Here is a 14,060-nt window from a genome sequence, read left to right on the forward strand (position 1 = left end):
CCGCGCCGCGCCAACCCCCGCCCCTCCTCTGAGCGCCAGCCCCCATCCTCCCAACGCTGTGCCGTGCCACTCCCCGCCCCTCCTCCGAGCGCCAGCCCCCGCCCAATAAATAAATTAATAAAAACCTGAGCGCCGCCCCGGCCCAAGGTGCCGCCCCAAGCACGTGCTTGGTTGGCTGGTGCCTGGAGCCGGCCCTGATGGCCTTGTCCACATATCCCATGACCAATTTGGTCATAGGGTATGCAGTGTTGCTGTAGCCATGTCGGTCCCAGAATATTAAAGAGAGAAGGTCGGGGAGGTAATATTTTTTATTGGACCAACTTCTGTTGGTGAGAGAGACAAGCTTTCGAGCTTACACAGGACCTGAAGAAGAGCTCTGTGTAAGCTTGAAACTCTCACCAACAGAAGTTGGTCCATTAAAGGATATTACCTCGTCCATAGAGCATCCGTTCAAGCTATCCTAGCAGTGCCCATCTCCTGAGGTAAGGAACCATTATCAGCCCCATTGTACAGATGTGGAACTGAGGTGCAGAGAGGGTTAGTGACTTGCCCAAGGTCACACAGGAAGATAACAGGAGAACAGGGACCTGAATGTGGGTCTTTCACAGCCTAAGGCAGTGCCCCAACCACTGGGCCATCCTTACTTGCTAGTGGACCTACACCAGGGAAAAAAAGGACTTCTAAGATAGCCAGCCTTGGGAAGCCCATTAACTGGCATGTTCTTCAATCTCAGAACGTTTATACACCTCACTTTGCAACACGTTAGAAGCAGAAGAACTAGAGAACCATAAATACCCCCAGAGTTTATGATGATAATTTTCATGTTTCCCCATCACTACCCCCGAGCATAAACCCTGACAAAGAATAAAGACTTTACCTGGAGTTGAGTGACATTTGGTAGATAATACGGAAAAGCTTCCATCCAACTTGAGCAATTTAACATCACAGTCACCTTCAACAACCTGGAGGTACAAAAGCAAAGGGTTACATCATTCACATAAGCCAACAGCTTCTCAGAAAGGAAGCAGGATTAGAAGGGGACAGATATTTTATTAGTGAGTGCAGGGAAATGAGGATTGGCATGGTGTTTTCCTGGCGAACCCAGTCTGATTGCTTGAGTGCCTGCCAAACCATTCCCAGGGTGTGTGGTTTATAAAAGGCAGAGGTAGACCCTGAGCTGCAAAATTTGGATCCAAATCCGGATGTCAAAATTCTTGGTAGTTAAGAGGTCTTCAGGACCAGGAGTTTAGTTCAACTCTTTCTCTAATAAAAATGTTCCAAGAAAGCAAACAATTTCAGCACACTTATTTGTAAACAAAGGCTTCCTGCAGAGCCGCCACTAATGCTCTCATAACCCTTTGCTAGTCAATGGTCTGGTGGCAACGTAATGTGCTGTCTGTGGAATCAGACCTAGCCCTGAACTGTGTTGCTTGGCCCATCCCTAGAAACAACAAGCAAAATTCTGGCTCAGCCCTGGTCTACACTACGAGTTTAGGTCGGCTTTAGCAGGGTTAAATCGAATTAAGCCTGGACACGTCCACATGACGAAGCCCTAAAATTCTGGCTCTGTTTTCCACTCAGCCCTCACTCAGGCAGAACTCCCATTGACTTGTATGAGTATTTTGGCTCAGAAAGGTTTGGACCCAATGGTCATAAGAGGTGAAATTCACCCCTATGCAGAGGGTCACTTAAGATTCAATTAAGCCTTACTTAAGGACTTTAGCCTTGCCTGTACTTGGGATTTGCTCTGATTCCACCATGGGTGGCCAGCCACTGGTGTACCTGCACCAGTACAAGCCCCAGGTGCAGCCAAGAAAGCTGTGGTTTGCACTGGTGACGCTTACCTTAGTATTACGCGAGGGTGATCTCAACTGGTGCAAATCACAGTTTCCCTTGTCTACAACTTGGGATTTACTGATGGCTGAATCCCGAGTGCATACAAGCCTTAGAATGTGCCCAGGCTGGGTAGGTGGAAAGTTTCACCCAGATTGGATCGATATTTGATCAAAAGTACTCTAGTGCCCTTCCCTCCTGTTGAAAGGTGGCATAACAAGACCAGATGGAAATCCAGGAGATAATCAGGGGGTGAGGTGGGAGTGGAACTATAGGGGCTGAGGGAGGGTGAAAAGGTAGTCTCAGCGTGAAGGTGGTGATTGCTCAGATTTGAATGGCTGGGAGAAAGAAAGGGCACCACGCTTTTAAGTGATGTTTGCATTGCGATCTTTGATGGTTCCCCACCGGTGTTGCAACACACTGAACTCTTTGGCCTGGAACAGGCTGTGGTTGAAACCATTCCAGAAACAACAGCAGCACCGACTCCCTGACCTGTGCAAACAGAGATCCTTTCCAGAGAACTATGTTATAGTTTAGCCATCTATTCTCCACCTCCCTCCACACCCCTAGACACTTCCACCGTTATAACATGGGGGGTAGGGGAGAGCCCTTCAGGGGAAGGGCGCTAGAAACATTTTGGTTGCATTCACAGTTTTAACCATACGTGGATAGGGCCAGTCTGTGTTTTCTTAGGGTATCTCTGTACCGTAGCCGGGAGCCAGCCTCTCAGCGTGGCAACACAGACTCACGGTAGCAGGGCTTACCCTGGCACACTAAAAACAGAAGTGGGGATGTTCTGGCTCAGGCTGCAGCTTGGGCCACGAAGCCTAGGGGTCAGGTGGACTCGAAAGCCTGAGCCAGAACATCCACATTGCTACTTCTAGTGCACTAGCTTGAGCCCTGCTAGAGCGAGTCTGTCTAGCCAGGCTCCCTCCAGCTGCAGGATGGGTATATACCCTTGGAGACTGATGGAGAAAGAATGTAAGTGAGGAACTTAACAAAAGATAAACAGAATGGGCTCCCTGGATGGTTACAGTGCGCTACAAGGACATCAACTGCTTTTGCTGCTGACTTTGGGAAGTAAACTAGAGGTTTGCCCATTCATGCAGTAAAACAGCCAGTACTTGGGGGAGGGATAGCTCAGTGGTTTGAGCATTGGCCTGCTAAACCCACGGTTGGGAGTTCAATCCTTGAGGGGGCCACTTAGGAATCTGGGGCAAAATCAGTACTTGGTCCTGCTAGTGAAGGCAGGGGGCTGGACTCAATGTCCCTTCTAGTTCTAGGAGATAGGATATCTCCATCAATTTAGCTTTCCCTCACTCTGTATCAATGTCATGGTGAGGATATATGTAAATGTCTTCCTTAAGGCTCCAATTTTGCACTAGCTCACTTAGGGCACTGGCCTCCTGTCTGATATGCGTGGTAATGGTCAAATTTGTTAATCAGCTGTGTTTTTTTCTATGATGTGTGTGGATTTGCCATTGATTTTTCCTTTTGTTTGGAGGAAGGAGGGCAGCTCTCTAGGGCAGAAGAGCTGGCTTGTATTCCTGGCTCGGCACCGAGTTATTGTGGGATGTTCAGCAAGTCACTTTAATCTCTTTGTGCCTCAGTTTCCCATACCTGTAAAATGAGGATAATGTTAAGCTGTTTCACAAAAGTATTGGAAGGTTTAACTAATGAGTATTTGGGAAGTGCATCAATCTCCTTGAATGGAAGCCATTAGAGAAAAATAAAATGCCAAATATTATTATTATCTATGCATGTCAGGAGAGCAGAATATCAGCTTTGAACTTTACGATATGAGCTTTACAAAGCTGATCTCAGAGGAGACTTTTGCCCTGGAAAAAGAGAAATATCCAGTGAAAGCTTGTCTTGCCCTGCTATAATCAACCCATACAATTCACATTTACCCACAGAGCTAATGATAATTTCAGACACTTACATAATCTGTCAATGGCCTTACGGTACAATTTTCAACGGGCAGGGGGTTCACGACGTGGCATACAGTCTCTAATAAGTCAAGTTCAAGCTCAAATATCTCTCCAGTAGGCCTCTGGAAGGAAAAGAAGTTATTTTCACTAATTACTTCTGTAAACATCACCAGATTTCTCCCATTGAGCTAAATTCTAGTCCCTGTTGCTGATTTCAGTTGAATAATTCTAGGTTTTCACTAGGGTAGCTGAGATCAGGAACTGTCCCATAATGTTGAACTCTATAAAAAAGACAGGCCAGGTCTTTAGCTGGTGTAAATCCACATAGGTCCATAGACATCAGCGGAGCCATATTGATTTGCACCAGCTCAGAAATTGGCCCGAAGTGTCTAAAGTGACCAATCTGAATATAGTGGGTTGTAAGAAGAAGACACCAGAAACCAAACCCAGTTCTCCTGGGTCATTTAGTTTCCTACTGTCCGACAGTCCTTTAAAGGTGACATGCAGCTTTGCTGGCACAAAAGCTACAGCTGAGTAATTCCATAGTGTTAGGCAAGGTACCTGACAAACTGCCTGCCAGGACAGGCTCAATCCTGCTGGCCTCACTTAGGCAAAAGAACGTATCATCAGCTGGGGAATACTGAGCTAGTTCCATTAATTTCAATGGCGATATGCTGAATTACAGCTGCTGAGCATTGGCTCAGACACCCCCATTGCCTTAGGACTGCAGGACCTGTTTCAGCTCCACCTACACTTTTTCAGCTCCAGCATGAGTCATCTGAGCACAAGGCCTCAGATACTCCTGAGTTCTAAGCTTGGCTCTGTCACTGATTCTGTCTGTGGCATTGGGGGTCATAGCTGGGGTCTGATTCTTTTCTCACGTATTCAAGTGTAAACCAAGAGTAATTCCCCTACAGCCAATGGAGTTATACTGGTGTAAAACGAGTCTGAGTGTGAGGAGAATTAGGCCCTGCCGGCCCAGTGAATTATTGTGTGGCAAGCCAGGGTGTGAATCTACAGGGCACCGGCTTGCTGCACAGTAACATCCCGGGTGGACACTGCTACAGTGGTGTAAAAGGCCTGTCACATACATGAAAATTCAGGCCACAACTGCTTATTCTCAGTTTCCCCATCTGCACAGGAAGGTTACTAGGCCAAATTCAGACCTGGTGTAACACCATTAATGTCAGTGGAGCTACACTAGGAATAAATTTAACCAAAGAACATTTACATACCTCACAAGGGTAATCCTCACAGTGTGGGTGCCCAGATTCACTGGTAGGCACATAAACGAGCATTTTACGTGTCTAAAGGCTAATCTGCCCTAACAAGGAGATCACGTTTGTAAATTGGGCCCCTCACATTACTATATTAATATTGCTCAACACCTGTCTCGCTTTTTAAAAAGACACATTGCGTACTAAAGATAATGGGCCTGATTCTCATCTGGTGTAAATCGAGTACCTGCATTGATATCAATGAGGCCAGGCCGATTTACACCAGCTGAGGACCTCACATTTATCTCATCCATCATTTCTAAGCCTTTTGTGCCTGAAGCATTCAACTTCCCAGACAACCTCACTGCAATTTTTCCTTTTTTTCATGTAGCACTTACCCTGGGCAACACCTTGATCTTCTCAATGCTGTTCAGTGCATACTTGTATCCATGAAGATGATGGGTATTGATGTAGTCCAGAGCTACGGCAGCTGCTGCTTCAGACTCTGGGTCATCACAGTCAATGACCCGTGGATGCAGGGGATGAAAGGGACCCAGGGGTACAGCTTTGCAGCTTAGGAGCTGAACAAGCAATAGTAACGCTCCTAACCCCTTCATGGCACAATGAGAAAAGCGGCTCCCTTTCAGTATAACAGAGCTAGGAACAATGTTCTAATGCCAAGATGGAAGAAGCTAGAGGACAGTCTTGTTTATATAATATACCACAACAAAAATTTGCATAAGTGCTGGATTAATATTTGTCCCGGTTCCAAGAAGCTACCGCAAACAATGAAAAAAGAAAAGTAAATATGTTAGAACATGAAACTTGCTGATTAATATTAGCCAAAGTAAATTTTATCAGGTAGGACATTGCAAAATCTGCAAAAAAGAAGATAGCATCAGCAAAATGTAAGACGGTTTTAGGAACTCTGTTTACCATGAAGTGCAGTGCATGAGAAAAACAAGTCCTACTGCTGAGTTCTATTGCAGAATTCAGAAGTGTTGTAGATGGGCCCAATCCACCGAAATCCTGAGGTGTGAGGCTCATCTCACCCTGTTTAAATCAGGAGTAAGTCCAACAAGATCAGTGGAGTTAGCCTGGCATAAATGAAATCAAAATCAGTTCCATGGGGTCAAAATCAGTGATGAACTAAATTATTATGTGAGTTTTGCCACTGACTTCAATGACAGTAGCAGTGAGTACATAGGTTCCTAACTCTATGGATTACAATACATTCGAATTTCAGCTTTCTGAGTGGTAGCCGTGTTAGTCTGTATCAGCAAAACCAACGAGGAGTCCTTGTGGCACCTTAGAGACTAACAAATTTATTTGGGCAAAAGCTTATGCCCAAATCAATTTGTTAGTCTCTAAGATGCCACAAGGACTCCTCGTTGTTTATTCAGATTTCAGTTATCCTGGGGTAAAACTGGAATGACTTCAGTACTGTTACTCTAAATTTACTCTGATGTAAATGAAAGCAGAATTTGATCCCAAGTCAGTGCAGCCAACTGCCTTCAGTGGAAATTTTATTGGAATAAGGAATACAGACTTGAGGATTTGGCCCATGGAGTAAGACGTGTTCCCCTTTCCTGTGTGCTAACAAGCCAAGGGCAAAATCCTGTAACCATTACTCACATCTACAGTCACATTTAAATTAGTGGGACTAAACACATAAGGATGGCAGGATCAAGTCCCAAGATATACAAGACAAACAAAAACATGACGCTATCAACAGTGTAGGAAGAGGCCCAGATAATATAGTAATGGGGCAGAATAATAAACTAGACCAGGGTTTGGCAACCTTTGGCCCGCGGCCTGTCAGGGTAAGCCCCTGGCGGGCCGGGCTAGTTTGTTTACCAGCAGCATCCGCAGGTTCGGCCGATCGCAGCTCCCACTGGCCACGGTTCACCGTTCCTGGCCAATGGGGGCTGTGGGAAGCGGCGGCCAGCATGTCCATCAGCCCGCGCCACTTCCCGCAGCCCCCACTGGCCTGGATCGGCTGACTGGATGTTTTTTTTTAAAAATGGACTTTTTTTTTTTCAAAAACAGTATGCTTTAGTTCAAATGGAATTATTTTGAGGAAGTTCTATGTCCTGTTTTATGAGGTCAGACTAGGTTATCACAATGGTCCCTTCTTGCCTTGGAATCTATGAATCTTGTGAATTAACCTTGCCATATCTGTTAATCTGTCATAGTCTGTGGTGCCAACAGGAGGAATTTAAACAACTCCCTCCTTGCATACAGAATGCAACTCATCCCACATTTTGCAATCCACATTGCCCCATCTGTACAGTAATGTACCCAACTTAATAAAACAAACTTTGAGACAGAGCGCAAACATATTCCCATAACAACTAATATGCAGTCAAATGGGAAAATATTTGAGTCCAGGAGGATTACAGCGTGTGGGTGGTATTGCACAGAGCATTGGTCCCAGCCAGTCTCTTGAAGGTTACCTTTCAGGTATTGGTTTTGACCTATACACCCTTTAATGGCTTGAGATCTATCTGCATGAGACATATCTCTTTCTACCATTTGATACTGCCACAGTGGAGATCAGTGGAGGTGTTTGAGTGACAAGGCCCCTTCTTCATGGCTTCTTCCCTTCTCCATGAGGGCCCTTTGGACTTTGAATTTCAGTCCCCACCTTGGTCTGAATAGCTTGAATCTGCTGGCCTTTCCTGCATGTTGTAAAGCCGATATATTTGGGCAGGCATTTGGGGGAGGCCTGAGGTTTGTTGGGGCTGGATAGAGATGGGGAATTTTTATGGGGAGACCAGCATTTGTAGAAACTAAGGGGGGCAACATTTGGGGGCAGCTTGTTTTTGTGCAAAGAAAGGCCCCAGCAGTAGCTACTGCTGTTGTTGTCCTGGTTTGATTGTATTTTAGCTATTCTGTTGGGCACCAAGAACCTGGGACAGACCTTCCTTTTGATGTTCACAGATTGAAACTGAAATGGATAAAAAAAACAAATAGTTCACACAGCAAAATAAGACTATTCTAAACACCCTTTGAAACAGCTGTTGTGTCTGAAGTACTAGATAGTCTTGTGGTTGAGGCAGTGCACCGGGGCTCAGTAGATCTGACTTCAGTTCCTGCTTTTGCTCCAGACTTCTGTTTGAGCTTGGCTAAGTCACTTGGGGCAGATTTGTCAAGGTATTGAAATAGGTGGGAATTAGGCACTTGGTCTCTGTGTGTCGGTTCCTCTCTCAGGGGTGTTGCAAGGATAAAGTCAATAACGTTTGTGAAGTTGTCAGATATTATGCTGCCCATATAAGTAAAATATTATCTCAGATATTATGGGCCCATATAAGTAAAATTATAAAGCCTCTACCACTCATATGGTGCTTTACATCTTCAATGCATTGTCCATTCTACAAGTCTTTTTTTTTTTCTTTTCAAATTTCTAAAATGTCAATATAGGTGCTTGTCACAGGGTGGCTAGTCCTTTAAGGGGAGACGGGCCTCAGTCCCACCAGTGACAGCCAGCTCTCCTCTCCAAGCGGGGAAAATGAAGAAGGTCACATGGCTCTAGTGAGTCATATGACCCAGCAGAGTTCTGGGGTAGATAAGGGAGAGGCCCAGGGGAAGACTTTGGGTGAAGTAGAGGTCAGGGCAGAGAGGTTTGTGCAGCAGACCATGAGACACCAGGGAAGGCTGCTTGCTTGCTGCTTGGTGGGGTGACCGATGGCTGTGCCGTGGGTCTTTTATTGCACCGTCAACATACCCTTAGGTTTGAATCATTAGATGATACTTCCTAGCTCAAGTATGGTAGCTTTTTATAAATCAGGCACACACAATAGTGTGTACACTCGAAAGAAGTTTAACAACAGAGCATTAAGTGTTTAATCAACTACTTGGACCATCTCCTGCTCTACAGAACACTTCCAGTCCCTGCATTAGAGACTGCTTCTTCTTTACCAGATTCTGTTGGCCTTTTGTATCCGGCCAACAGCAGTTTTGTTTTAAACTGTGTGTGTATGTGTGTGTGGGGGGGTGTCCAAGGGTCATCTTCCCATTTTTAGATCCAAGGGACTTGGGAGCTTTAAAAATAATACATAAAATAATTGTAGAATTTCATACATGTCCTTATGATTAGGAGCCATTCTGTGGGAGGAGTGGTTTTTGTCTGGTTACATTAGGAAAGTATGCAGAGCGATTCAATTCCTGCTCTTATCCCACCCTCATCAGAATTATCCGAGTACCTTCCAGAAGGGCATTGAGCAACATGATTGGCACTCGTCCTGTGTGATTCTCTTTTTGTTCCCAGTGAAAAAATTATATGAGGTCTGGTTTGGGTTTTTGATTTTGACTTTTTTCTTCCCATTTCCTCATTTTCTCTGGCATGTGTTGATTCTGCAGCCAGTAGCAATAACATATTTTCTGATGTGGGGGTTTCCAACCCCTCGTTGAATCTTGCCGCATGTTGTTCTGTCCTGATATGTAGGTCCTGTCCTTCTGGTTCCCTTACTATAAATGCAACCTTTCCAACCTTGTCATTGAGGCATACGTTGCCAGGCAAGCGATGCCACGTTGCAGAGCAACCATCACCTCGGCTATTGCATCAGCCCTGCAGTATTTCAGGGTGCTATAAAGGTCTTGCTTGTCCAACTCGAAGGACAGAGGGCAAGCGCCATCCAGAATGGGATGAGTGGCAATTATGGCAGCAGACACACATGTCTAGCTACTGTGGCTGAAATCAGTCTTTAGGCTGATCATCGACTGTCCTTATTCTACAGTTGGGGTTTCCAGCCTTCATGGTTGCCAATACTGACAGTTGCCCACCATCCCAGCATCTAGTACAGTAACATGCAACGTGACTTTAAAAGGGATGACAGAGCAAATCCAGCGAATCTTCAGATTACACAAACAAGCCCTCCAAACTAATCGTGCCTACCAGCTAAGCAAACAAACACCCACGGATGAAACTGCACTCTTCTCCTCCCACTGAACAACACAGCAGCCCAAGAAAATGCAAGAAAACCTACAAATGTGGAAAATCACACAACTTGTGACTCGGGGAATGGAAAAAAACTGGCTGCTGTGATGTCCCAAGAGACTTGCAGCTCCTTAAATTGAAACACCCTGTTTCAAGATATGGAAGGTTTCCAAAGTTCCACTCATCACAAGGCTTATTGATCATGCTGTCACTGCATGACTATCCACAGATCACTGACTCATCTCCCCATTTGAAAGAGGAAGGTTAGTGTTCAGGACACTTGAAAATACAATGTTAGATTCTTCTACTTTCAGCAGTTTCAGGAGACTTAAATGTGCAATTTACATGGAGGCTGTCATGTCTTATGATGCAGTCCGTCTCTGACGGTGAATTCTACAGGATAATCCTGGCCTTAGTGAGCCAAAGCCTGAAATGTACTACCAGTGTTAGGGAAACCTAGTACACTGTACTGAACCATACATCGTCAGCTAAGACTGGAAACCAAGTTCAACCCTGGTATGAGCAGATGTCATTCCCACTGAGGTCAATGGGAGGAGCAATGCACTTTTATTGCTGGGCTGGATTTGACCCTTAGTTTATTAAGTGAAATAAACTACTCATAAGAATACGTAGTTGCTGCTTAGATACAATGGGCTCTTTTGCAAACTTCTCAATTTGCACATGCAGAGTTGCACATACAAATGATAGGAGGTCCCATCCTGTTAAAGTCCGTGGTGACAGGATAGCCAGCAATGCTGGTGGATGGCCACAGGGAGGATGGTGAAACTGGATTTTCTCTTTCCTGATTCCCACCCGAAAAAAGGCAACACCTTAGTCTGGAGAACCAGATGCAGAATATGATAAACCCAAATGAAAACCCCAGTACAAGACTTACACAGTTCTCACAAGTGGGATTTTGGTTTAAAAGTACTACAGACAGAGTTAGTTTTTTAGGGGGAGGGGACAATGTGCAGAGTGGGTCCCACTCCTCTGTCACACACGCGCTCTTTCTGCTGCCCTTCAGCCATGCGTCTGGAAAAACTAGGAATAAAAAAGAAAAAGAATAAAAGTTATAGGAACATTTTAGTTTCCTTGGGCAGGGATTGTTTTGTCATCTAAAAAAATATTTAGGGTATGTTGGGGGTTAAAGAAAGTGAGTCTTTTCTGCTCAGTATAACTTTTAATTTTCATGTTGACTTTTTTGCTTAGTGAATTCACTAAGAGAATTCACATGCCAGATTTAAAGCTCTGACTCATGTTGCAGCAAAGTTGTTGGACGTGTTGCTTTCCATGAATTTATGAAGAGTCAGAATAACAGCAGACATGGACTCCACGCTGTCTAGAGCAATAAACGTGAGGCACTCTGAACGGACACTGGTGACCTCCTTAGTACCTACAGAAAAAGGAGACACAAGTGTTAGTAACGTTGGCTGATTTCAGGCACCATGCACTGTTGCATTTGTACAAAGAGAGGGGCATCACCTGCTTTTCGTTGGATAGGATTGGTAATTTGTTCAGTCTTGTCATATCTGGTAAGTGAGATCTGCACCCAGGAGCGGCGCCAGGGTTTTTGCCACCCTAGGCGGCAGCGCTCCTCCACAGTAATCGGCGGCAGCTCCTCCTCTGAAGCTATGTTCTCCGGTCTTCGGGGCACTTTGGCAGCGGGTCCCGGAGCAAGTGAAGGACCCGCCGCCGAATTTCCGCCAAAGACCCGGAGCGGAAGAAGCCCCTCGCTGCCAAAATTCCGCAGAGGGCGGCGAAATGCCGCCCCCCACATCCTGCCACCCTAGGCGACCGCCTATGGTCGCCTAGTGGAAGTGTCGGCCCTGTCTGCATCAGTGTTCACACTGTTCAGACAGAAATGCAGAAACTGAGAGTGGTTAGGTTCTACCAACTAAAATGAGAGACAGTGTATGTGTAAATGAACATAACTGGCAATAGTAGGCCACTGCTTTTATGCGCACTGGCTTCTGAATAAGATGAGAGAAAATAAATCACCAGAACCACGTCTGTGAGGCTCATGGTCTTGGCAATAGACATCTTAGCGACTTAGCCTATCCCTCCGAGCTCTCCTTTTGGATATCTGGCTGTCATCTTAAACTGAACAGTGCCCTAAAAGAGCTCCTTATCTTCCTACCCCACATTTCCATTCTTTGTCATGGCTGATGGTGCCACCCTCCTCTCTGCTCCACAGGCCTGTGACCATGGGGGGCCATATCTGATTCCTCATGTCCAAATTATGTCCAAATCCTGCTCCTCTTCTTCCAAAACATCTCTAAACCCTATATCTTCTTGCTCTATAACTAGAGCTATAACTCTTTTGTCCAGACCTCTGATCGCCTCTTGTTTTGTTTACTGCAACTTCCTCTTCTGGTCCCCCTGACACCCAGGTTGACCATCTCAAGTCCCTACCAACCACAGCCACCTAATCTCCTCTCCCTAGCCTGTCACTGTAACCACATCTTCCCTCTCTTTGAATGATTCCCCATTCCTCAAAAGCATTGATTCAAACTTCTGTCCTTACCTTCAAGGCCACAAATGACTCCACACCTCTGCACTCATCTGTTCTTGTCTCTGTCCACAATGCCCACTCTCCCCCACATACCTCCTCCTCTCCATCACTGATGCCTTCTCATACCACTTGTGTGGTTCTCTGACAAACATCCCTGTGCCTTCTAACACAACACACATGAGCATGCCGTTAAGGCCATTAGCCTGTCTGCATTCAGATGCCTTCTGAAGACCCGCCTCTAATCATGTTGCCTATGAGTATCTAATGGAATAGTTGTAGACTTGTATAACTTGGAATTGTCGGCTTCTTGATTTATGAGACACTTGCCTAGGCTGTGCCCTTAAGGCAGTGGTCCCCAACGCAGTGCCCGCTGGGGCATCTATGTGTGCCCGCGTACTGGCCGGCGGACGAGCGTCCGCTGAAATGCAGCTGACAAGCAGTGTCATCCAGAGCCGATTTTCAGCAGCATTTCGGCGGCGCCGCCTCTGGATGACGCTGCTTGTCGGTGGCATTTCGGCAGCGATGCCTATTGACGTTGCCGCTTCTCAGCGGCATTTCGGCGGATGCTTGTCTGCCGGCCATGGTCCGCGGAGGCGCCAGACGAAAAAGGTTGGGGACCACTGCCTTAAGGGCATCTGTGTTTGTGCGACCAGGTGTTTCATGAGCACTTGTGTATGAATTAAGCTATTGGAGTGCAAAGCAGAGATGGGCAGTCTTACTCTAAATGAACTTCGAGTATGACACCAAGGCCTTATGCATCATTTTAACTTGCTTTGTAAAATAATGGAATATAAGCACTTACAGCATGCTTGGCACTGTACAAAATACAGAGGAATACATGGTCCCTGCCTGGAGCAGCAGACTTCTGTACCATGGTAGCAGGTATCAAAGGCCAGGGCAGGCTAAGCCTCCCCTGATCCAGGCTGTGGCCTTGCCCATGTTCCTCCCCAAGGCCCTGCCTTCCCTTCCCCTCTACCCTGAAGCTGGCGGGGACTCAGCTCCAGCCAGCAAGTTGGAGCTCGGGCCTGCCAGGGGCGGCCTGCGGCAACACTAGGCGTCACCCTGGCAGCTCCGTTTAGCACTGCTGACTGAGCCATTAAAAGTCCAGTTGGCGCGGAGCTGGCAGGCTCCCTACCTGGCCTGAGCAGCTCCGCAGAAGCGGCAACATGTCCCTCGGCTCCTAGGCAGAGGAATGGCCACAGGGCAGGGCCGTAGCAACAAAGAACGTGGCCCCCTCCAAACATATGTCCGGGCCGGGCCCCTTACAATGCAGAAACTGGAATGCGGTATTTATTTTGCCACTTTTAGGGGCCCCCTTCCTTGCGCGGGGCCCTTATAATGCAGAAACTGGAATGCGGTATTTATTTTGCCACTTTTAGGGGCCCCCTTCCTTGCGGGGCCCCCTCCGGTCGGAGGGTACGGAGGGCGCTCGCTACGCCTCTGCCACAGGGGGCTCTGTGAGCTGCCCCCGCCCCGAGCACTGGCTCTAAAGCTTCCATTGCCAGGAACGGCAGCCACCTGGCCGTGCCTCCACCTAGGAGCCGAGGGACATGTCACCACTTGCGGGGAGGCGCCCGAGGTGAGTGCCGCCCAGAGTCCGCACCCTCAACCCCCTCTGCACCCCAACC

At 46.7% G+C, this 14,060-nt stretch overlaps 1 protein-coding gene across 1 annotated transcript in view; it reads right to left on the reverse strand.

Moving 5' to 3' along the window:
• The window catches only part of AHSG (alpha 2-HS glycoprotein), a gene marked incomplete in the record, with an annotated part of 13,749 nt that extends 8,071 nt beyond the window's left edge, over positions 1–5,678 (reverse strand). Inside the window, 3 exon segments of the mRNA XM_034780738.1 lie at positions 878–962; positions 3,776–3,886; positions 5,380–5,678. Coding sequence (XP_034636629.1) covers positions 878–962; positions 3,776–3,886; positions 5,380–5,598 — 415 coding nt within the window.
• Positions 5,679–14,060: the final 8,382 nt, after the last annotated feature.

Source organism: Trachemys scripta, chromosome 9, assembly GCF_013100865.1.
Source record: "Trachemys scripta elegans isolate TJP31775 chromosome 9, CAS_Tse_1.0, whole genome shotgun sequence".
NCBI classification, from domain to species: Eukaryota; Metazoa; Chordata; order Testudines; family Emydidae; genus Trachemys; species Trachemys scripta.